The sequence below is a fragment of the Leuresthes tenuis genome, unplaced genomic scaffold (assembly GCF_036924035.1).
Source record: "Leuresthes tenuis unplaced genomic scaffold, fLeuTen1.0.hap1 SCAF_5, whole genome shotgun sequence".
Taxonomy (NCBI): Eukaryota; Metazoa; Chordata; class Actinopteri; order Atheriniformes; family Atherinopsidae; genus Leuresthes; species Leuresthes tenuis.
This window is the reverse complement of record NW_027325359.1, coordinates 26662482-26686304: the sequence shown is the minus strand read 5'-3', so window position 1 is coordinate 26686304 and position 23823 is coordinate 26662482. Positions and strand designations below refer to the sequence as shown.

The 23823-nt window shown below is 41.1% G+C and overlaps 1 protein-coding gene across 1 annotated transcript; it reads left to right on the top strand.

The window, feature by feature from the left end:
- Positions 1-2198: 2198 nt before the first annotated feature.
- LOC140307572 (fibulin-7) lies at positions 2199-23823 on the top strand. The gene is made up of 7 exons (XM_072386523.1): positions 2199-2288; positions 4006-4165; positions 4426-4596; positions 4671-4919; positions 5144-5281; positions 5377-5512; positions 23463-23823. The coding sequence occupies exons 1-7, from the start codon at positions 2199-2201 to the stop codon at positions 23821-23823; spliced, it is 1305 nt and encodes a 434-aa protein (XP_072242624.1).

The window sequence follows — 23823 nt, the reverse complement described above, 5'->3', positions numbered from 1 at the left end:
ATGGCTGCAACACAGGTTACACTCTCCACCATGGACTCATAGAATATATGAAACATCCTGGTGCAGCTATCAAAGGACCCAAGCTTACACAAGAAGAACAGTCCGCTCTGTCCCCTTCTAAAGACAGTCTCAGTGTTCCATATCCAGTCCAGCCTGTTATCATTACAATTATTTTCTAAAATGCAGACATAGCCATATAATGAGACAGGTTTTAGAGAAGCTCTGCATCCTTGGAATTCTGATGCAATCTATAATTAACACACCAAAATATCTTTCTGCAAGTCAGAGACTGAAGCACCACCCAGTGGACAGTCGGGAGAACACAGTGTCTTATTTTTAAGGAGCAGTTGGTACTACTGTTTATACTTAATCAAGCTTATGCTTTACATTAACTTTGTGTTCAGTGTCTTTCCCAAGGAGATTTGGACATGTAGAACAGCAAGGGATGAAACCAATAACTTTTTCACCCATTGCGAAAAAGGTACATGGTTATAGATAGTCCAGCTCTTGATGAATGACAGCACAGCAGCTAACATTTGAATCTTAAGAGTTCTACAATCTTACAAGAAAAAGCAGCGATAGATTTTTTTAAATGCCAGGAACCAGCTGTTAGCTTTGTCTCTGAGGATGGACCATAAATTGTGAATAAACTAAGCTGGTCTCGTATTTCTGATAGTTCCCACTCATTTCACTGACTATCAATAGCAGTCTGTTATATGGAGTGGAGCTGTTGGGGTATTTTAGCCTGGACCTGAGTAATGGCAAACGATGGACCGATGGACAAACGAAACCAACATTGTCATCCCTAGATCCTATAAAACACTCCTCAGGGTAGAATTCTGTCTTAGAGCTTTCAGACACTCAAGTTTTCCACATTTTGTTATTAGATAGAAACCAAATTTCTTTAAAAGGTGGTAAAGACTCTTAATGCAGTACAAACTTAAAGGGGAACTCTATTTTTAAACCTAGACCTTATTTCTGTCATGAAATATGTTCATCTACTCACCGAGAGCAGTTTGGTGAAAGTCGGCATCCTTCGGAAAATAGTTAGATTCCTCGAGATCCTTATAATGGAGTGAACGGGGGCATAGACGATGCAGCCTCTAAATAAGGCATTATCTGTCTTTATTTCAGCAATACTTTAAGACGAATGAATGAATGAACGCGTACTATTGCACGGTTAGTTCATAGCTGCAATGCTGTTGTTATTGGCGGCTTATAGAGGGCTTTCTACACACTCGTCTACTGGGATGACGTCATCGAAACCCACCGCTGCAGCACACAAACTCTGCCACTATCATACTTATACTATGTGTGACTTTTAAATCAGTTAAAGTTTAAAGCTGCTCTGGTTGCAGGATATTTTAGGATATTTTATTTTGATCTTTTCTAACATTTCTTGAAGACATCTTGCCGTTTTTTGGCTGGCATGAAGTAATGGGCTGGCTGTAGCTAAGGAGGAAGAGCAGTTGTCTGCTAATTGGAGGTTGGTGGTTCAACTCCCGGCTTCCCTGGATCACATGTCAAAGTTTTAATCGATGTGTTAATGTTTGTGATAGGGAAAAAAGCTCTGTCTGTAACATTATATATGCTAAGATGTGTTGTGTATTTGTGAATGGGGCTTGTAGTGTAAAAGCACTTTGAGTGGCCAAGTAGACTAGAAAAATGTTATGTAAGTACAGTCCACATACCATTCAATCCATGTGAGGGTATCACAAACTCACTGCCTTGATGTAGCTGCCTTGTCATTAAAGAGCCACAATTCATTATCTTTCTGGAAAGAAAGTTTAAATTTGAATTAAACTGAGATTTTATAGTTGCTGTAATTAGAGCAGAAGTCAAATAGTCATCAAAATGTAGCTGCATTGTTTTGCGGGTGATGATTAAAGGCTACCACTGCAGCTGACTTGTTCTTATAATTTGAAAGTCTATTTCTGGAGATGTTTATGGATAAAAAAAGACGTGAAAGCATGTTCCAGATGTGGTCGCTGCTCTTCTCTTCCTTTTCTTCCTCCTCTCCCGAATCTAAGATGTCTGACAGGGGGGTGGGTGGAGGTGGAGGATGGCTGTAAGTGTGTAGAGGAGAATTTGGCAAGAGCTCTCGAAAGGAAACAGCAATTTGGGGGAAGCAGTTCAGGAGTTTAAGACGCAAAGCTGATCTTTAGACTGCAGAATTCTTTAGGAGCAGGTTTGTGAGGATGAAGATGGAGCTTTTGTCAACTATGAAGGCCCTTGTGGTAATTATGTTAATGATGAGTCTTCATGAGATTGCAGAGTCTGGTGCTCAGGTGAGTAGGGTGCATATAAAGCAAACATTTAAATTTTTCAAATGAACTCTTGTGTCTTCAGAAAAAGTTCAAATGTAATGATATGAGCGAAAGACCTGATGGATTGTATTTGAACCTCTTGTAACATATGTTTAGCCAAAGACAAGCTGTGGACAAGTAGATTCTGCCTTTTTTATGCAAAATGTTTGTTTTCTGATTAAATAAACTTACATTTCTAAACTTGCATTTCTCTTAGCATGATTAAATAATATCTTTAACACTATAGAAATAAAATAATTTCCATTGATGGACTGAAATGGATTTCACTTTGCCTAATTAATCACAAATAGGGTGCAGCATTTGTACATGACAGCAGAAGAAAAAACTTAAATAGCTGTTCTACTCTTGGTTTGCCTTGAGATTGCATTATGTAAGAGCTGATCTTTGATTTGCCTTTTAGTCATTATTGTTACCTACAGTATCTATTTTAAGGCAGTCTTGACAAATCGGAATTTGTACAATATGAATCTGTTTAATCACTGAGCTTTGTTGGGACAGTAAGTGAAATTACAAACAAAAGTGTTTTCTTCCTTTTCTTTCAAATTCGACATTAATCTGTTGAAAGAGAAGGACATCTTGAGATTAAAATATTAATTTTCACTACATGTTAACATAATGCTGTGACAGTTGAAATATAGCATTTCTGGAAGAAAAAAAAGAACAAAGCTCATGTTCTAAAATGGAAACTTGGTAAAGAGTGTGAAAATTGAAAGCTAAACATTGAAAATAAGCAGAAAACAAAGAAACTGCAAGATATTTGAAATGAGAGATGTTTTAATAGAAACTCAAGTATCTACTTACCAGAACTTTTGATTATTCATTTTCAATGTTTTGGTTCTTTTATCATTTTTCCAGCTGTAGAACATAGAACATTACCACCCTCAGCACATCCGATACACATACAAATATATATATTTAAGTGTATTGTTTGTGCAGAATAACAAGCAAAGCTCAAGTTCATTCTGTTTTTTCATCACTGGCAACAGAGAAACGACTCCAAACAACAAAAACAAAACCAGAGGTTTGTGATAGAGCTGCACTTTTCTGTTTTACTGTGTTTCATCTAACGGTGTGAGGTCAGCAGCTGGCTCTGATCCAGTTTCCACCAAGGTGTTACTGTGGATCTTAAAACCTCACCTTTATGTAACAGTCTTACACCTGAAACATGCTGAAGATGGACAGTTAGTATAGAATGAAGTACTCCTCTTTTCTTATGACAATCACTGTATGTAAGCATATTTACTGTATTTCGACCTTTAATGACCTTTTACTTTGAGAACTAGGATTTTTATCTCACGCTGCATCCATTTACTTCATCTATCTAGTGTTTTTAAGTTTCTTTTGCCAACACATCATTTTTATACAAGGCTTTCTTTAAACTCACCTGACAACACATGTTAATCTGCCAGCTCTGAAGTTGCTGAATAGTGTAGATCGAGCCTTCAAAAACTGGGTCTGTGACACAAAGCTGCCACATGAAGTGCAGTCATACATCAATTGTACCTAAATGGTTTCAGACATAGACGTACAGGAAGGAATGCATCCATGCAAAAAAATTAAAGAGTGCCATAATTGGCATGAGAGACAATCCTCTCTCACTGCAAGTTTGCCATGTGCCCATGTTGCAATGCAGCAGCAGCTTAATGAGCCCTCTAACGTGTCCTCGTCCTAACCAAAGGAGTGCCCCTCCACACACGATCTGCTGAACTCACTGCGACAGGTGGAGAAGATGTTGGCGATACATGAGACTTCATACCAGCAGGGCCTGCGCTCCCTCAGGAAGAAGATAAGTGCTCTTCATAACAGCACCATGGCCATCTTTAAAACAGGCAAAAATGGTGAGGGTGCTTTCTGCAGCTGTCATGTCCCTGAAAGAAAACATATTCACCAGGGAGTGTATAAATGACTTACTGATGAGAAACTCAATTATCTCCAACATTTTGAGCTCCTGAAAGAATTCAATTACTGCTCAAAAAAAAAACTTGGTTATGTCAGACAGACAGCTTCATAAAGTGTTACATAAGATTATGACAGGGATAGAATTGGTTAAATGGACAAATAAGCATGACAACCTAAATCTCTCACTGTCGGCTTCCAGCATCCTGCCCCAAACCTGAACCCCCGGCTCATGGCCGCAGACTGGGCAGAGTGTTTGGAGTTGGGCATGAGGTCCACTTCCTCTGCAAGCCCGGCTATGAGCTATTTGGCCCAAGGACCCGGATTTGTCTTGAGTCTCTGAAGTGGAGCGGCCAGCAGCCCATGTGTAGACGTGAGTTCTACATTGGGGAACAGGACAACCATAAGTGGTGCAGCATTTCTTTTTACCACTTTCTTTCTTTCCAGGCCTCAACAGCACCTCCAACATGGCTTCCTTCTCTTCATCTGCTTCCTCCTTCCCAATCTCTGCTGCCCTGTCAGGATCCTCAGCCTCCTCTGTGTCTTCACCTTCTCCCAACTCTGTTTCATCACCCACCTCATCTTCCCCCTTCTCCTCTGTCCGACCCTCAAACTGCACACACTTCCTGGGCTCAACCCGCTGCACTTGTGATGTAGGTTTCACCATATCAGGCCGTGACAACAACATCTGCACAGGTAATCAATATTGCCAATGGCAGATTTTTTTTATTTGTATTTTAGCATACTAACTGCAACTATATATTTGTGTCCTTACTGGTAACTTTTATAATCTTGGTTATTCATTGTAGCAAATAGAATATTAAGAAGAAATGAAAAAGGCAGATTGCTTGATTTGTCTGTCCATCAGGATATCATACACGATACAGTAAAATAAAAAACTGTTTCTGTCTCTGTTTCAGATATCGACGAGTGTCATCTTTTTCCCCTTGGTCAGCCTGGTCGACTCTGCATCCATCAATGTGTAAACACACCCGGCAGTTTTCACTGCATCTGCCCGTACGGTTACAGCCTGGCCAGAGATGGTCGCAGCTGCACAGGTGAGATCTAAAAGGCCATTCTACCTGTTAAAGGAAAAGTAAAGCTGAGATGTGATTTGCAGTTGTAACTCTCACCTCTGACCTTTCACATTCAGACATCGACGAGTGTGAAAACCAGACACACAACTGCACAGCAGACCGGTTGTGTGTGAACACCTTTGGAGGTTTCCAGTGTGTGATGGTGGAGTGTCCTCACATGAAAAATGCAACATACATCAAAACGTCTCCCATGTAAGAGTATAAAACACTTGAATTCATGCATGTTCCCCTTCAATATCCATCCCTCTACTTTGTAGTGGTAGTGTGTAGTAGTTAATTTCTTTTTGACCTTTTGTATCACATTTGTGTCAGTATTGCAGGAGTTTATATCTGTGCAACATATTTTTAGGGGAACATTTTTGGACATTATGTCTAGACATTTTATATTTCCCATCTTAAAATGTATGGAAATTAGTTTGCAAAGAAAATTTAAGTTTATGAGGATTTTCTTCCTCATAATTCTGCACCTCTGCTATTGTGAGGAATTGATGAAGAATTAGCATCAGGAAATATTTTTTTAAAAACTGTTAAATATAACTAGGGTCACCATATGTTGTGCATTCTTTTCCACTATTTACCACAATGAAAGTCAAAGTAGCACTATAAAAAGATGCTACTTCAGCTGAAATGCTACTGTTGTTAGCATATAAATCACATTTCAGATACTCACACCATGCTTTCTGTGAGGTAAATAGTCAATCTATGGCTGTAACAAATACTAAGCAGACATGGGCTTTTTAGAATATTGCCTTTTAGAGAAGGGGCAATGCACAATCCTGCACAAATTAATCAACACAACTCAAACCAAGTTCAACCAAATTTATTGTAATTTACTTTAAGCTTAAAGCTTGGATATAGATGTCAGGCTCATACTGAAAACATTAACATGCAAGTGGATACAGGCCCTGCTTTTCAGCTCTTGCATCTCAATTTAGCATATTAACATTCAGCACTAAAGCAGAACTGTATCTGTTTTCTGTCAGTTTTGCAGGTTTTTCGTCATGATTAAAGACCAATATTGGTAATAGATTATGCTAATATGGTTAATGCAAATGTAAAAAAATATCAAATGAAACAACAATCCATTCAGCATTGACAACACTGATCTAATTGGCCATTGAACCTGTAAACAATGTTTACAATGTAAAAAGAGGCTAACAGGATAACTGCTTTGAAATAAAAAAAAATTTAATCACATCTCAACAGCACAGCGAAACAACAAATAAATCAAGTTGAAAGGAATGCAAATTAGGTAGATGAGACAAAGAAAACCAAAAACCTCTCACCTCAGAGGACAGTGATTTTTGAAAACAATGAGCTGAACCTGCTCGTCAACCACTTCCCTTCTACACCCATCATTTAGCTGCCCTCTAACAAAAACTGGGCTGAGACTTGAGGTTTGGCTTGATTTGAACTGCAGAATTTTAGGCTCCAGTAATCTTGACTGGTCAGGAGGCGTGAAACATCTTTATGGTGCTGAACTTGTTTACCAATTTCAAAGTTTTGATTTATTCCTACAGCTGAATCATTTGGCTGATACGCAGAAAGGGCACTGTTGTTTTGTACGGAATTTCTAGCAGAGCATTTCAACCATGCCAGTCCAAGTCTGTCAGGCTTCATGGTTAACAGAAAATATCTACCAAAGAAGATCTGAAGTCATAATTGCAAATTTGAAATAGAATAATGGAAGGCTGGCATTTCAGAGCAGAAACTGTAATAAGCATGAAAATAATCTGGAGGGAGAGTCCTCATGGAAGTGTCTAGAAAAAGAAATTCTGACTTTTACATTAAATAGAAACAAATATACATTTTTTCTTTCTGAATTGACTGAATGTAAAATTGGTTGAGGAAACTGCCAAATATGCCACAATCCTATATATCCATAGAACAGAGACAGGATCATGTACCTCTCACCTCGTGGTAACTGTTTCAAAGAACAGTATGTCAATGGGGTACAATGTCAGAAGACAGTAATTAGTTCTAAACCATTCAGGGATTTGAAATTGTCACTCTGGCATAACAAAACAAGCACAGAGTCCTTAGAAAACCCCAGTGGTAACCATAACCACATAGTTAAAAGAAAGTTTTTGACACTACATTGACCTCTAACAGATTATGTTTTGACTTCCTCTTTGAGTGTAGTTTTGTTTGGTTGTAGGAATTAACAGCCACATTGGACTAAATAAATGAATGCATATTACACAATGTGCAGGATAACTCAAATACAATACAAAACAATACAACTGTTTTCAGGGCATGAAAAGAATGATGCACACTTTTGAAGCCTATGGTTGCCATTGCTATTAAGTCCAGGAAGCGTCAGGGAGAGAAATAGTTTGCAAATTGTAATCTTGCTCTTTGATTAATAATGTCAACTGATTTTAGGCCACTAAACGTAATGTTTGAGTGTGTTTACTCTTTACAGTCTAAGTATAGATAGCTTTTATTTACACACACACCCCCCCCCCAAAAAAAAACAAACAAATGAAACAGATTTTTAATACTTTTTGTCTCCCTTTATTGATGTAATAACAATATCAGTTTTCTCCTGTAATACGTTTAAAAAATAGTTTAAACTAGAATTTGTTATGATAGAACCTTGTTATGTTACTATATTCTGTCAAAACACTTACAAGATGTTCTGTACTCCATGGAGCATTTCAGGTGTTTTTTTGTTCTGTTTTTCCTACACGTGCAAAAGTACTGGGTGATTATCGCATTTTTTGTTCTCCACACATTTCCTACTAGAGATCAGGTCCTCAGCTATGTCTTTGTACAGTAATGTGTTTTGCATGGTCTTGCATGGTTAAAAATGCATGGACATCCCTGTAAAAATAGTGATATCGAAGTAAGCAGGGGGGGGGGTAAAGTCTCAATTAACTCTTCTATTATTTTGACATCATCTATTAAGCTTTTTTTCTGTTAAAACACAAACTGGTTGCTGGTTTAGACAGTCCTGCTGGAATCCATCCATCCATTTTCTATACCGACAGTCCGTTAATCGGGTAGCGGGTGGGCTGGAGCCTATCCCAGCAGTCATCGGGCAAAAGGCGGGATACACCCTGGACAGGTCGCCAGTCCATCACAGGGCCACATAGAGACAAACGAGACAAATAACCATGTGCGCTCACACTCACTCCTACTCCCCCTCCTACTTTCTTCTAATATTTCTGACACTTTTTTAACATCTGGTAGGATGAGTAACCATGCCAATGGAACAGTTGCTTACATGCAATAACAGCAGACTTAGCTTTAAAAATCCCAATGCCTACAGTAAGACCTGGAATCATAGATGTTGACGAGCAAACTCTCACATGTTAGCCAGGAGTGAGATGGAGACAAAAGAGGAGGAAGTTTAAACGTTTTCTTCCCTTGATGATCATAGGGAATATATAGGTGGAATGCTGACAAGGGTGCAGAACACATATCACAATGCATTTATGTATTTCACTTAGACATGGCTGCAGGTACATATCATAACTGGTCTCTCTTTTACATTATACAGGCATAGAGAACCATAGAAATAGAAACAGAAAATAATTTATGCATCCCACATGGAGGAAATTCAAATAGTCATGTAGCTCAATGAAAAAAAAATTCCAATGATTGTAAATTTGAACAAAAATAATAATAACAATAAATGAATAAATACATTTAAAATAAATTTGAGAAGAACATGTTAGCAGTCACTGTTAAAAAGCCTCAAGGCTGTGGGGACTGTTATGGAAGTTTTTAATCGCTTCCTTCCTAATACCTCTGATGAGCAATGAAATAGAGAAACTTACTTTTTCTGCCGGCCGGCTAAGTTTTTATTCTTCGTTGCAAGGAAAAAGATCAGTCCACACCATTCAGCAGCAATGGTATGAAAAGATACAAACAAAAGGAATCCAGAGTATTTATACCTTTAGATGTGTAACAACATCTCCAGAGGGGGGCAGGATGCAGTCTTGATGATAAACAGGAGGTTAAAACAATTATCTTGTCTGAGTGTTAATTAAGAAGTAAATAGTTTAAAACAATTAGCGTGTCTGGGTGATACAAATGGTTAATGTGGATTGGAGGGTCTGTCAGTCCTGAGACATAAAAATTACCATCACAATTCTCCCTTTTGATTATTAATTAATCACTAACAGAAAACAAACTTAAGAAAAATAAAATGGATGAAAACTAAATGCAAGAGAATACTTAAGTATCCGGTATGCTATTTCAAGCAGATTTGAAAATGTATCATCGTGGTAGTTGATTAGAGCAGATAAAAGACTAACAAAACAAAGCAAACAAAAAAAAAAAAAAAAAAAAAAAAAAACAACCCAAAGAAAAACAAAATGAAAAAAATATCGGGTTAAGGAATATGAGGAGAGGTTGAATTTTGATCAGCATTATTGGCGTTCACCTGAACATATGTGGAGGAATGAATCATCTTTTTCATGAGCACGTTAGACAGCCTTTTCAATACACATGGAATTAAGGTGCAGAGCAAAAGGAAAATCATTACATATGGGATTATTGTTAAAAACCATGTTGGCCATCCTTGGCCCAAAGATTTCAGCCAAGGGAACCATGAGTCATTTATTACAGGAGGGAGTTGAATGGCATCTTTCATGTGTTTGATAATGTTGGTAATGTTCTCATATTCGTCGGAGTGGTTGTCTTCAATTCCAGAGGTCAACATGACCGTGTTAACATCTGACAGCATGTTAAGTAGGGCGTCATGTGGGTCTGGTGGCCCATTGACTATGACTGAGTTGTCTGTACATATCCGAGCTTGGATATTCAATTCCACACCAATACGTTACTGCATCAGTGGGTTTGACATCAGAGATGGTGATCTGGGCTCCGTTGGAATTTGGAAGTTTTGTTATTGTGAAGCGGTTTGGAGCAATGGTTTTGTCAGTGGTGGCAACGATCAAGTGCCAATCGTGTGGGCCGCAGGGGTCTCTGCATAGGTATTTGTCATACTTGGCATAATATGCCTGAACCCGTCCTGATCGCCAAATTTCAGGGTAAACGAGGCAGGTGAATGTTGCACTTTGACCTTCTGTCAAAGTGACAGTCCTGGCAGGTTTGTAGGTGTAAGCCTCCATCAGCTGTGCCAAACATGACAGCATCAGAATCAGGTGATGCATGGTGGAGTTTGGTGGAACACGTCTGGTTGGTGTTTGTTGAATCCACAGGGCCAATTCCACGGGTCGTCCTCTTTGGCGTCTGTGCGTCCTTGCACCGTCCGTCGTCTTTGGCCTCTGCTCGTCCTCGTGTCGTCCGTCACCGTCCGTCCTCTGTGCGTCCTCGTGTCGTCCGTCCTCGCGTCGATCACGTTGGCAGCTGGGCTCCTCCGTTGGCTCGGGGATCTTCCTGCAGTGGATGGCGTGAACCCACGTTGCCCTCTCGGCTATCTTCGCAATGGTATGCGTTGTCAGAATGGATCTCGTCACCGTTTGGAATTCCAGTGCTCCTTTCTGAAGTCGTTTCTCACCACCCAGGTTGGAAGTCTGCAGAGAGAGAGAGGGAGAGAATAAGTTTTTGCAATATTTTAGCATATATTCTCACATAGGCCAGTGGAGGGGAGTGGCCTGGTTACAGGTTTTACTCCCAGAGATGGAGGTCTGCCAAAATTGAAATTTTGATTTCAGAGTGCCATTTTCTCGTTTGACAACGTCTCTACTGGCAGGGTGTTATACACAATGTTGTCTGAGGTTAATGATAAGAAATTCACTAATTTGGGTTATTGCAGAATTGACAAAGTGAGAGCCATTATCGCTGCTCAGTTTTGGTGTAGTTGTTGTTCCCAGATGGGGAGTAATCTCTGTTAGCAGAGCCTTTGCTACCACTTGGCTACTCTGGTGTTTTGCTGGAAATACTTCAATCTATTTTGACCACGTCAACTATTACTAAGCAGCGTTTCTTTCCTTCTGCTGGTGACAGTTCTATGAAATCCATCATTAAGTGTTCGAATGGTCTGTCTGGTGATGGGTGAGCGATGTGTGTGACTGCTTTGGTTTTACCTTTTATGCGTTGCACAAACCATACGCGGTTGACTGATCTTCTGCTGTATGAACTGAAAATTCTTTGGTGAACCAGTGCTGGGTTATGGCATCCATCATCCCCCCTTTTGACACATGGTCCAATCCATGTGTCAATTTCGCGAAATGAGGGAAAAAATGTTTAGGTAGACAAGGCTTATTATCGGTTCCTCGCCACACATCTTCCTGTGGTGTGGCAAAAGATTGCACCGTTGTGAAAGAGGTGGAAATGGTGACAGGGATCAATTTTTAGTGGGTAGGAGTGTAGCTTCTTTTTCAGCAGCATCCACTCTTGCATTTCCTTGAGAGACAGGACCTGTGTTGTTAGTGTGAGCAAAGCGTTTACAAACAGAGATTGACTTTTTGGAATAAAATGGCATCAAGAAGAGCTGTGACTTTGTCATGATGGAGAATGGGTTTGCCGTTAGATTTTAGGAATTGTCTGTGTTTCCACAGAGTGTCAAAATCTTGGACAACCCAAACATGTGTCTGAAATCAGATTAGATGGTTACTGCTTTGTTGTTAGCTAGTCTGCATGCCTCTGTCAAAGCTATCAGTTCTGCCACCTGTGTAGAATGGTGAGGAGGGAGTGAGCTGGGGAGAAGAATTTCATGATTAGTGACAACAGTAAAACCAACTCTGTTGTGACCCGTTTGTGGGTCACGTGAAGCTGATCCATCTGCAAAGAGAACCAAATGAGGGTTTGTTAATGTTGTTTCTTGGCAAGCAAACCGGTTGGGGGACAGCAACAGTTATGTTGTGTTCTGTCATCTGGTGTGGGGAGGAGGGTGGCAGGTTTTAACACAGGGTGTTTGACAGTGATGTTAGACATTTCTAAAAGTGTTTTGTTGTATCGTTGCCATTGTGCTGTGGAGAGGTAAGAAGTCTTTTGTTCAAGTAAAATCATGGACACATCAGAATAGCCCACAATGTCTCTGGAGGCCATAACTGCCTTTTCAGCTGCCGCCACATATCTGAATATATCTTGGGATCTGCAACCACGGGGTCCAGTTTTGAAGAAAAATAAGCTACAGGCCGCAGCTTATTTCCATGATCCTGCAACAAAACAGAAGTCATACATCCATCTTTTCCATCTACTGATTGAGTGAACGGTCTGGTAGGGTCAGGCAGGCCCAATGTTTGAGTGCTTTGTAAGGCAAGTTTTAGTTCTGTGAAAGATTGTTCTGCTTCAGGAGTCCATTTGATCTTATGTTTTGCTTGCAGGCCTTTGCCATGAATGAGGGAGGTGAGTGGAGCTTCAAGAATGGCATAGTTAGAAATGAACTGTCTACAGTAAGAGCACATAGCAAGAAAATTGTGATGGGTTTTGGAAGGTTCTGAATTGCATCAACTCTTTTTGGTGAAAGAGTCTTCCTTTCAGAAGTGATGACATGACCTAAGAAGACAAATTGAAGTTTAGACAAGCTGGCTTTGTGACCAGTTTTAGCCAGATGTTTCAAGGATTTGACTGTGTTGGCTTCACACTGCTCATTGGTCAGACTGCAGATCATGAGGTCATCAAAGCAGTGCCTGGGGAGAGAACAAAGGGTTCAAGACTGTCTGAGAGCTTCAATGCAAATGGTGGGACTTTCACAGTATCCTTGGCACAGACGTGTGAATGTGTAGTCCCTCCTATTGAATTTGAAAGCAAACCAGAATTAGCTTCCTGGGTGACCTGGAACACTGGAGGTGTCTGAAAGGTTGACCACTGAAAAGAATTTTGCATTAGTTGGTTGCATCACCTGCTTGCAGATCCTGAATATAGCGCCAGTCTGTTGGTTGATCTTTGCCTCTGATTTTATGACAGGAAACAAAGGCGTGCGTATTGGAGAATCGTTACGTGGAACAATTACTCCTGCTGCCTTAAGAGACTCAAAGAATGGTGGTATATTAACAATGGCTTTTTGTTTAAGTGAGTATTGAGCCTTGCAAGGTTTAAAGTCTGATTTTAGAATGATGACAACATTTTCACAATTTTTGACAAGGTTAACATCATACTTACTGTTGACTGTTCTTTGTGTGTGCACAAAAGATGTCAGTGAAGGTGAAAAAATAATAGATCTATCAGATGTTTGTTGCCTTTCGGCTGTAGGCTTACACAATTTCATAACTGGGCTCAAATCTTCCCAGCTATCCGATGTGTGTTTTTCTAGTGGGATGTGTGGGACTGAGTAGTCCATGGTGTACATGTTACGTTGAGCTGGTGTGAGAGAGACTGACCCAGCGCATTTATGTTCTGTCCAAAAAATGTGTGTCAGTGTTAGTTTGTCAAACCTCTCCCTTAACCAGCTTTCCTCGTACGATTCGTCAGATTCTGGTGACAGATGGGAGGTACACTGCAGGTCCTCTTTGGCCATGAAGTCTGTTGAAATGATGTTTTTTGCTGAAACAAACTCAGGGAAGGTTGTTAGGGGTTGCAGATGCATATGTCATGTTCGAGGTGTGGAAGACAACTGGGGTTGGGATTATCATTTACACATCCAGTTCCTGCCTGTCAGGTTACTGGGACAGATTTTAGAAAGCAACATTTTTATTTATTTATTTTTTTTAATCAGTTTCTCTTCTAGTTTTTCCGTTTTTCTTAGTTTTTTTTTTCTTTTAAACTAAGGGACCCCCCTATTGGGAATCTGAGCTCATTTGTCCATAAATTTTAATATTTTAAGCTTTTATCCCCAAATCTCTTTTTCATGATTTCCACGATGGGCCCCTCCGGAGGCTCAACCACCTCAACGGAAAATCTCCCCATGCCGAATGGGGATGGGGAGGCCGTACGACAAATCCAGTCCAGACGTCTCTGTACTGGGTGCTTTTTTCAAATGCCAAGTCACAAATGCTAACTGTTTCGTATTTTGGCCACAAACAGCAAAAAACCCCTTCCTTTTGTGTTTTCTTTTCTTCTTTTTCTTTGTCCAAAGGATACAAGCAACAAACGGAATTATTACGTGTTCGTTTTAAAAGAGAAAGAATAGAAATAAAGAAAATAAAAAGAAGCCCCGTTACTTGTTTATCCAAGCACCGTAACATTACTTCGTCTTATTTAATCTGCTACAAGTAACAAAAAGCATGGCCACTTCGTCTTAACGCTACAAGTGGCAAAAAGCTGGCCAACTGTGGAGACCATGAAAAAACTCAAATGTGCCTAATTAAAACCCAAATTTGAAAGACAATGTATTAAGTCAATATTTCAAAACTCACCAGACGAGCTTCGCTGAACTCTGTTCTTGGAACCCCGGTGGCAGCGACTCAGGACGTGTTACCGGTTAGCCCTCCCGTCTCACAAATTAATTGAGGTTTGGAGGCTGGAAATAATCTATTTCTCCAGGATGGCCTGTCGCTTTCCGTGCCTCGTCCTGAACGGCTGCTCACGGGGTCCTGCCAACAACGCCAAACTGTTATGGAAGTTTTTAATCGCTTCCTTCCTAATACCTCTGATGAGCAATGAAATAGAGAAACTTACTTTTTCTGCCGGCCGGCTAAGTTTTTATTCTTCGTTGCAAGGAAAAAGATCAGTCCACACCATTCAGCAGCAATGGTATGAAAAGATACAAACAAAAGGAATCCAGAGTATTTATACCTTTAGATGTGTAACAACATCTCCAGAGGGGGGCAGGATGCAGTCTTGATGATAAACAGGAGGTTAAAACAATTATCTTGTCTGAGTGTTAATTAAGAAGTAAATAGTTTAAAACAATTAGCGTGTCTGGGTGATACAAATGGTTAATGTGGATTGGAGGGTCTGTCAGTCCTGAGACATAAAAATTACCATCACAGGACAAAGGACCTCCTGAACCTCTCAGTCCTACAGCCTCTCACTGCAGCTGCTCCTCTGCCAGGATTTCAATTCAGTTTTATTTATATTGTGCCAAATTACAACAAATGTCATCTCAAGGCGCTTCATTAATACAGTCCAATTCAAGCCAATTGGAGATCAATTAATTGTAATCATAATCCAATCAAATTAAATAAATTCAATTTAAAATGAATCCAATTCATACATTCAAAACAAATTCAAAAATGATTTCCTAGTTAGGGAAACCAACAGAATGCCAAGTTTAAGCCTAATCTTAAAGGTAGAGAAGGTGTCTGCTTCCTGAAGCCAAACTGTCAGCTGGTTCCATAGAGGGGGGCCTGATAACTGAAGGCTCTGCCTCCCATTCTACTTTAAGAAACTCTGGGAACCACAAGTAAACCTGCAGTCTGAGAGCAAATTGCTCTGTTGGGAAAATATCTAACAATGAGATCTTTAAGATATGATGGAGCTTGGTTATTAAGAGCTTTATATGTGAGGAGAAGAATCTTAAATTATATTCTGAATTTAACAGGGAGCCAATGAAGAGAAGCAAAAACTGGAGAAACATGAGCTCTCCTGTTAGATCTCATCAGAACTCTGACTGCAGCATTTTGGCTGGAAGCCTTTTAGGGAATTTGTGGGACAGCCCAAAAGTAAAGAATTACAGTAGTCCAATGCTGAAGTAACAAATGCATGGAGCAGTTTTTATGCATCACTCTGATTTTGACAATATTACGAAGGTGAAAGAAGGCAGTCCTAGAAACCTGTTTTATATGTGCGTCAAATTACAAATTTTGGTCAAAAATAACTCCAAGGTTCCTCAATGTAGTACCAGAAGCCAAGGAAATACTATCTAGTGTAACTATATAGCAAGACAATTTCTCCCTGAAGCGCTTAGGTCCAAGTAATGACTTCGGTTTTGTCTGAATTTAGAAGCAGACAGTTCTGAGTCATCCAGGTCTTTATGTCTTTAAGACATGCTTGTAGTCAGACCAACCTATTGGGTTCTTCTGGTTTTATAGATAAGTACAGCTGAGTATCATCAGCATAGCAATGGAAATGCCATGCTGTCTAATAACGTTACCTAATGAAAGCATGTATAAAGTGAAAAGAATCGGTCCAAGCAAAGAACCCTGGAGAAGTCCATGACTTACTCTGGTGTGTGAGGAAGATTCTTCATTTGCTGTGGAGGGGGTGTTTATTGGTCACCATCAAATAATATAACTTCTTCCTCATCCGCTGCTCCGCCACAGTTCTGAGAGGGTCCAGCTCCCTGCCTATCACAGAACTAGCCATTTTCAACCATTTTTCAAGGCGCCTACAGTCTTTGTCTGTAGTACAACTCCCCCAGCAGACAACAGCATAGAACAGTGCACTCTCAATGATAGTGTGATAAGACATGCACATCATGTCACTGCAGACATTGAAGGACCTGAGCTGTCTCAGGAAGAAGAGACGACTCTGTCCCTTCCCGTACACTGCTTCTATGTTGGCAGAACACTCCAGTTTATTATCCAGCACCAACCCCAGGTATTTGCAGGTCTGAACAGTCTCTATCTCCCCTCCATCAATGCAGACTGACTTGGTCTTGGTGGTGTTCCGGAGAAGACAGTTATTTTTGGTCCAGTCAGTAAAGGCCTCCACAAGGTCCCTGTAGTCCTTCTCCTGTCCAGCCAGAATACTTCTGTGTGTGGCAGTAGTTGTCTCTAAAGTCCGATGTGTAGAGGGTGAAAAGAAAAGGAGCTAAAACAGTACCCTGTGGAGCCCCAGGATTACATTCCAATGTTCCAGAAACACATCTCCCCATCCTGATATACTGTGGTCTGGCAGTCAGATAGTTTATAATCCATGATGTCAGGGAGGGGGCCACACCCATACACCTAGAAGCTTGTCTCTCAGTATGGGAGGCCGTATGGTGTTGAAGGCACTGGAGAAGTCAAAGAACATGATTCTCACATATGAACCAGGCACATCTAAAAAAAATCATGTGCCTGGTGCAGCATGTATAGAATTGCGTCTTCCACTCCTATGTGTTTCTGGTAGGCATACTGGAGGGGGTCAAGATCCTCAGCAACCTACAATCTCGCTCCAAGGTCTTCATTATGTGAGACGTTAAAGTCTGTAGTCATTCAGCTCCTACGGTCGCTCAAATTTGGAGACAATAATAATAATAATAATAATAATAACACATTTTATTTGTAGGTGCCTTTCTGGACACTCAAGATCACCGTTCATTGGTGAAAAACAACACAACACAAACAATAATAACAATGGGGAGTAAAAGTGATCAGGAAAACAATAAAATCTGGTTAAAATTACATGATGCACATGAAATCATAGGGAAAAAGCAGTTTTGAACAGGTAGGCTTTGAGTTTGGATTTGAAGTGTGGGAGTGAAATAGTGTTCCTGAGTTCCAGTGGTAGACAGTTCCAAAGACGAGGAGCAGAGTGGCTGAATGCTCTGCTCCCCATGGTGGTGAGATGGGCAGGTGGGACAGTCAGGTGGATAGAGGAGGAGGATCGGAGAGTGAGGGAGGGCGTGGCAACATAGAGGAGGTCAGACAGGGCGGATGTAGCTCAGGAGGAAGAGCAGTTACCCATCAATCAGAAGGTCAGTGGCTCGACTCCAGCTTCCCCAACATGTCAAAGCAACCTTGGGCAAGACACTGAACCCCACGTTGCCTACCGATGTATCCATTGGTGTATGTATTGGTGTACGTAGTTATATATAGACATTAAGACGTTATATATAGATGTATGTATGAGTGTGTGTGAAGCACTTTGAGTGGTCAGCTAGACTAGAAAAGCACTATACAAGTACAGTCCATTTACAGGTAGGGAGGGACGAAGCTGTAATTGGACTTAAATGTTAAGAGGAGGATTTTAAAGGAGGCGGTGAAAATAAGCAGACCGGGTAATGTTTTTGATATGGGAATGAAAAGATAGAGTACTGTCGAGGATGACACCCAGATTCTTAACCTGTGGGGAGGGGGAGACAGTGGAGTTGTCAATGGTTACTGAGAAACTGTCGGTTTTGGATATTGTTGATTTAGAAACAATGAGGAGAACCTAAGTTTTGTCACTGTTTAGTTTGAGAAAATTGGAAGAGAACAAGGATTTTATTAGAACAGTCATCAAGGGATGAGGGTGGGAGAGTGGAGGTGGGTTTACTGGAGAGGCAGAGCCGGGTGTCATCCGCATAACAGTGAAAACTGATGTTGTACTTACGGAAGATATTGCAGAGGGGAAGAAGGTAAGTGATGAAAAGGAGGGGCTCCAGGACAGAGCCCTGAGGCACACCTGAAGGGATGGGAGAAGGCTGGGATGAGAAGGATTTGAATTTAATGAACTGAGTGCAGCCTGAGAGGTAGGATCTGAACCAGTCGAGTGGATGCCGATGGAAAATAATCTATTAAGGAGGGTGGGGTGACTGATGGTATCAAAGGCTGCGCTCAGGTCAAGGAGGATGAGGATAGTGAGTAGGCCAGAATTAGCTATCACTAGTGTGGTTTCTGTGCTGTGGAGTGGACTGTTCAGACTGGGACTGTTAATACAGATTGTTAAGTGATAAGTGGGGGCGGAGTTGAGTAGTGACTATTTTCTCAAGGATTTTGGAAATTAAGGGCAGATTTGAAATGGGACGGATGTCATTGAAGTTGGTTGGATCGGCACCAGGTTTTTTCAGGATTGGGCTTATTACAGCGGTTTTGAATGATGTAGGAACAGTTCCAGTGGTGAGAGAGGAGTGGATGATGGCAGAAATGAGGGGGGCCAGAGATGGGAGGCAGGATTTAACTAGAACTGTAGGAAGGGGGTCCAGCTGACATGTGGTGGCCTTGGACTTATGGATGAGGTCAGAGATCTCTGAGAGGATGGGGAGCACGAAGGAGGAAAAGGGGTGAGCGGGTGGGTGAAGGTCAGAAGTCACACCGGAGGAGTTTGAACCAAGATCCTGATGGATTGTCTGGATTTTGTTGTTGAAGAAAGACATAAGAGAATTACAGAAGGCAGTTGAGTACAAATGGGGTGGTATAGAAACTGGGGATCGAGTGATATTGTTGAACAGTGAAAACAATGACAGAAAGGAAGGAGGGACTGCTGTGTTTGTTGACAAAAGATGAAACATGTTACTTTGAAGGAGCATGTATGCACCCCAAATACTTATCTGTTAGATTTAAGTTCCCAATGAGTTCCATATTATCTACCAAGAGAATTCAGATGCTATTTTGCATATATCTTACTATTGGTCATTACCGATGCTGCATGTGTTCTGATCAGCTCAGCAGTTGCCAGATTACAAACACAACAGCCCAGCACATTCACGAAAATCCCTGGAGATTTCACCACCAGGGGTGGAGCACTCCACCTCTACCCATCCTCCATTAAGAAAAGTACATTATAATCTGATATTTTTCACCTCCACGAATAAACCACATTATTCGACAGGATCCTCTGATCCTGAAGAAACTCTGCAGAGCTGCTCTGAGGCCACAGACTGAGATTCTATGAGCCAAATGTAGATGAAATCAATGTTATGACAGAGTGTGTGACAGAGAACACCATTCCCATAAGGACATTGAGGTGCTTCTCCAAATGTCCAGGAGCAGCAGTGACCTGAAGGAGCAACTAAACATAAAAGAAGGCCCTGCAGGGTGCAAGACAAGAAGCTATTGAGGAGTATTCAGAAACAAAGCCAAGAAGTACAAAGAAAAACATGAAAAACCAGCTCCAGCAGATTGACTTGCATGATGTGCGGTCAGGAATGAAGAAGATATTTAGGAAAAGGCTTTAAGAAGAAGAGAGACCACATTGGTGGATGTCTGGATGAAGCCAATGAACTGAACTTGCACAGCCTCCCTGGACCCACAGCTTTCATATTATACCTCTATCAGAATCAGAATGTCTTTATTCTGATTCTGATTACAACATACACAAGAATTTGACCTGGTGTAACAGCGCCACAGAACATTAAATAAAAATCAATATAGCAGGGAAAGTGAAAAAGAAGTTGTGCTTTTGAAAAAAAAATTTATACAATTGAGGTGGGATATGATATGACCAGAAATATTTACAAGATGGCAGGAATAAATATTGTAGACAAGAAGTGGATATTTACGTGGATGTGCATACAGAGATGGGGGAGAGTGCTTTCTTTGCCACTGTCTTTGGGAACGGTGGGGGGTAACTTGGATAGTTTCCTGCAATAATATGTCCCCAAGACCGCCATAAAAGGCATCTACCTCAAGAATAAAAGGGAGAGAAAAGTCAGTATAGGCCAGCACTGGTGCAGTGGTGAGCTTGGACTTAAGTGTCTCAAAACTCCTGTGACACTCATCAGTCCACTCGCTGGTAACTACATGCTCAGGTCTTCCCTTTGTCCTTGTGTTCCTCAGTGTAACCACTAACCGATGCAGAGGAGCAGCCACTTTGGCAAAATCCTCCACAAAACGGCGGAAATAACTGGCAAAGACAAGGAAGGACCTCAGTGCAGAAATGGTTTTGGGGGGCTGCCAATTAGCTACTACTGCCACCTTGTTCAGGTCTGTGGACACACCCTCCTTGGAGATCACATGCCATAAATAGTGCACCTCCGGGCGAAAGAAGGCACACTTAGACAGCTTTACCTTAAGACTTTCATGCTGCAACCGCCCCAACACCACCTCCAGTCTCTCAAGATGTTGCTTGATGGTGGCGGAAAAAAAAACACAATATTATCGAGATAGAGAAGCAAGGACTGGCACTGTTGGTCACCAAAGTTCCATTGCATCAATCGCTGGAAGGTGCTAGGAGCATTGCAGAGTCTGAAGGGCATGCGATTCCACTCGAAAAGTCTGAACGGCGTACAAAAGGCAGTTTTAGGCCGATCTGCAACGGGAACCTGATTGTACCCACTGGCCAAATCCATGGTGGAGAACCAACGGGCACCTGTCAGTGCATCCAAGGACTCATCAATGCGAAGAAGAGGAAAGGCATCTCTCCTGGTTTTGCCATTTAACCACCTGTAATCGACACACAGGTGGAGACTGCCATCCTTCTTTCTAACAAGCACAATCGGAGAGGCATAGGGGCTGCTGCTCTCTCGAATTATCTGTGCTTCCAACAACTTATTAATATGCTCCTTTACTACCTCATAATCAGGTGGAGGGAATCGCCTGTAACACTGCCAAACAGGGACATCGTCCAACAGAGGAATATAATGGGCGATCAGGTTAGTACAACCAAGATCCCCGTCATGTGCAGAAAAGTCCGAAGCATATTTCATAAGAAGAGACCTCACCTTAGTATGATCCTCAGCAGACAAGACAAATCCATAGTCTCTATCTGGTCCTGCACCGAACCAGAAACTGACTGAGATTCCATGATGGTTGCAACTAAAGGTACCTCCATGACACCAGAGGGCAAGCTGACCACGTGAACATCCTCCAAGGAGCCCACCTCTGTGCGGGGATAGAGTTCCTACATTTACAATAGGGACATAAGCAGTGCCCCTTTCCACCCGAACCAGAGCTGGAGAGGCAAGTAGCCCAGCCGGAAGACCAGAGACAGCTGCCACAAACTCAAAGTCCTTTTATCTGTAGAAATATCCAGATGCAGTTGTAGGATTTGTCAGTGATGGACAAGAGGCTAAGTCCAGACAAGTTGTCACCTGCTTTGTTACAAGGCAAAGGAAAAGGATTTTATTGTGGATGTTCAGAGAAATAAGCTGAACACTATCCACTCAGCAGAAGAGGTGGAGGTAGCGGAGCACTACAGATACCTAATGTTCATCTGGACAACAGACTGAATGAGAGATGCAACACTGAAAATGTCCACAACAAGGGACAGAGCAGGCTCTATGAACCTTAGATCTTCACTGTTAGCAACAATATGATCTATATCTTCTATAAGTTTGTGATTTGCTTCTATAAGTTTGTGATTTGTGACTGTCTTTTTCCAGTTATCTGTTAGGGCAACAGCAGAGCAAGTGACTCAACTGAACAAACTGATAAAGAAGGCTGGTTTTGTGCTGGGTCTGCCCTGGAACTCTTTGTGTTTACGAATTTAATTTAGTTTAAGAATACTGAACAACATATTGGAAAGGACCTAATATCAACTGCACAGCACAGGATCAAACAATTGAGTGCCTCAAGTTTAGGGCCTCTTCAGCTCTGTAATAGTGGATTAATAAACAATTGTACTATTTTCTATTTAGTCTTTGGTCTTGAACACAAAGTGTCCATTTCTTTCTAAAAACAGATCTTGAATAATGATTGGTCTGAGAACATCCATCCCAGAGTCTTCTGAGCCCATAGATTTCCACAGAGTCTGTAGATATGGTTAACTTACAGCTTCTTTTTTGTACAGTAAAGGTTTTAGTTGCACTGGTTAAAAAGAACTCTTTCCTATCATAATCCTTTTCCCTTGAGGCGAAAATTAATGAATGATGATAGTGTTCCCTGTGGGATTGGAGATCCCACCCTTGCCCTTCATGCACTGAACTTTCTTCAGATTCCTTGAATGATTTAATTATTTTCTGTATTGTAGAAGGAGAAATGTGTAAATCCCTTGCAGTCCGTCTTTTTGGAACATTTTTGAGACCCTCTGCCCACCTTTGCTTTGCTTTGCAAAAATGCAGTTTTTTCTAATGTTATTACGTTTTTTTGCATTTATTGGAGGCCTGCAAGGCCATTTCATTTTGTCAACACATTAGATTAACTTGACATGAGCTTCACATTGATATACTGATTAGTACTGTCAAAAAATTGTCTCTGTGTTGACTCTGTTATGGACTGGCGACCTGTCTAGGGTTTACCTCACCTCTAACCTAATGGCTAGGATAGGCACCAGCTCCCCTGTGACCATGAATTTGAGAAAGCTGGTTAAGAAAATGGATTTATGTAAGAAAACATTCAATTTGTATGTCACTGTATACTAACGGTTTTTCTCTTCTGCTAAGATACTGTACAATTAGCCCAGCCTCAGTCAAATGTGTAATATCTACTTTTGCCAACAGGACATAGAAACTAGTAGAATCATAATAAATGTTCAAAAATGATGAGACAGCAACATTTTATGTTGATAGTTATGTATAGTTCAACACTCGCATGATATGATAGCAAACCCCTGTCAAGTATTTTAATCCAACTCCATCAACTGATCACAAGTGACAATGTGGTAAAAATTGAAAGTAGGAAAACCATTATATGTAATATGTGAGTTGAGGATTACAAAACAATCACTAAAAATAATAATCTAGACATGAGTTTATATGTATTTATTTGAGAATATGTTAGTATCAGGCTTGAAGATCAATAGGAGTGACTGAGCCAAGCCCCACTTTGTGTTTTTTCAGGCGCTGTGAGAGGAACCCATGCATGCTGGGAGACAAAGCATGCACTCAAGCACCAAACTCCATCTCCTTCCACTTCCTCGCTGTGGTTTCCAACATGTCTGCCCCTCGCGTCCTCTTCCGGGTGTCTGCAGCTCGTGTACTGGGTGACACACTGCGATTTGGTTTAGCTGGTGACCGTGGACGGGGTCATTTCAGTGTGCAGCGCTCAGGTAGACAGACTGGCACTCTTCTCGTGGTCACTCCTATCAAGGGTCCAGCCACACTGGAGGCCGAGGTGGAGATGAGCGAGCTTGAGCGTAACACCCTGTTGGGTCGCTACCTCACCAAGGTTACCCTGTTTGTTTCTCCATACGTGTTTTAA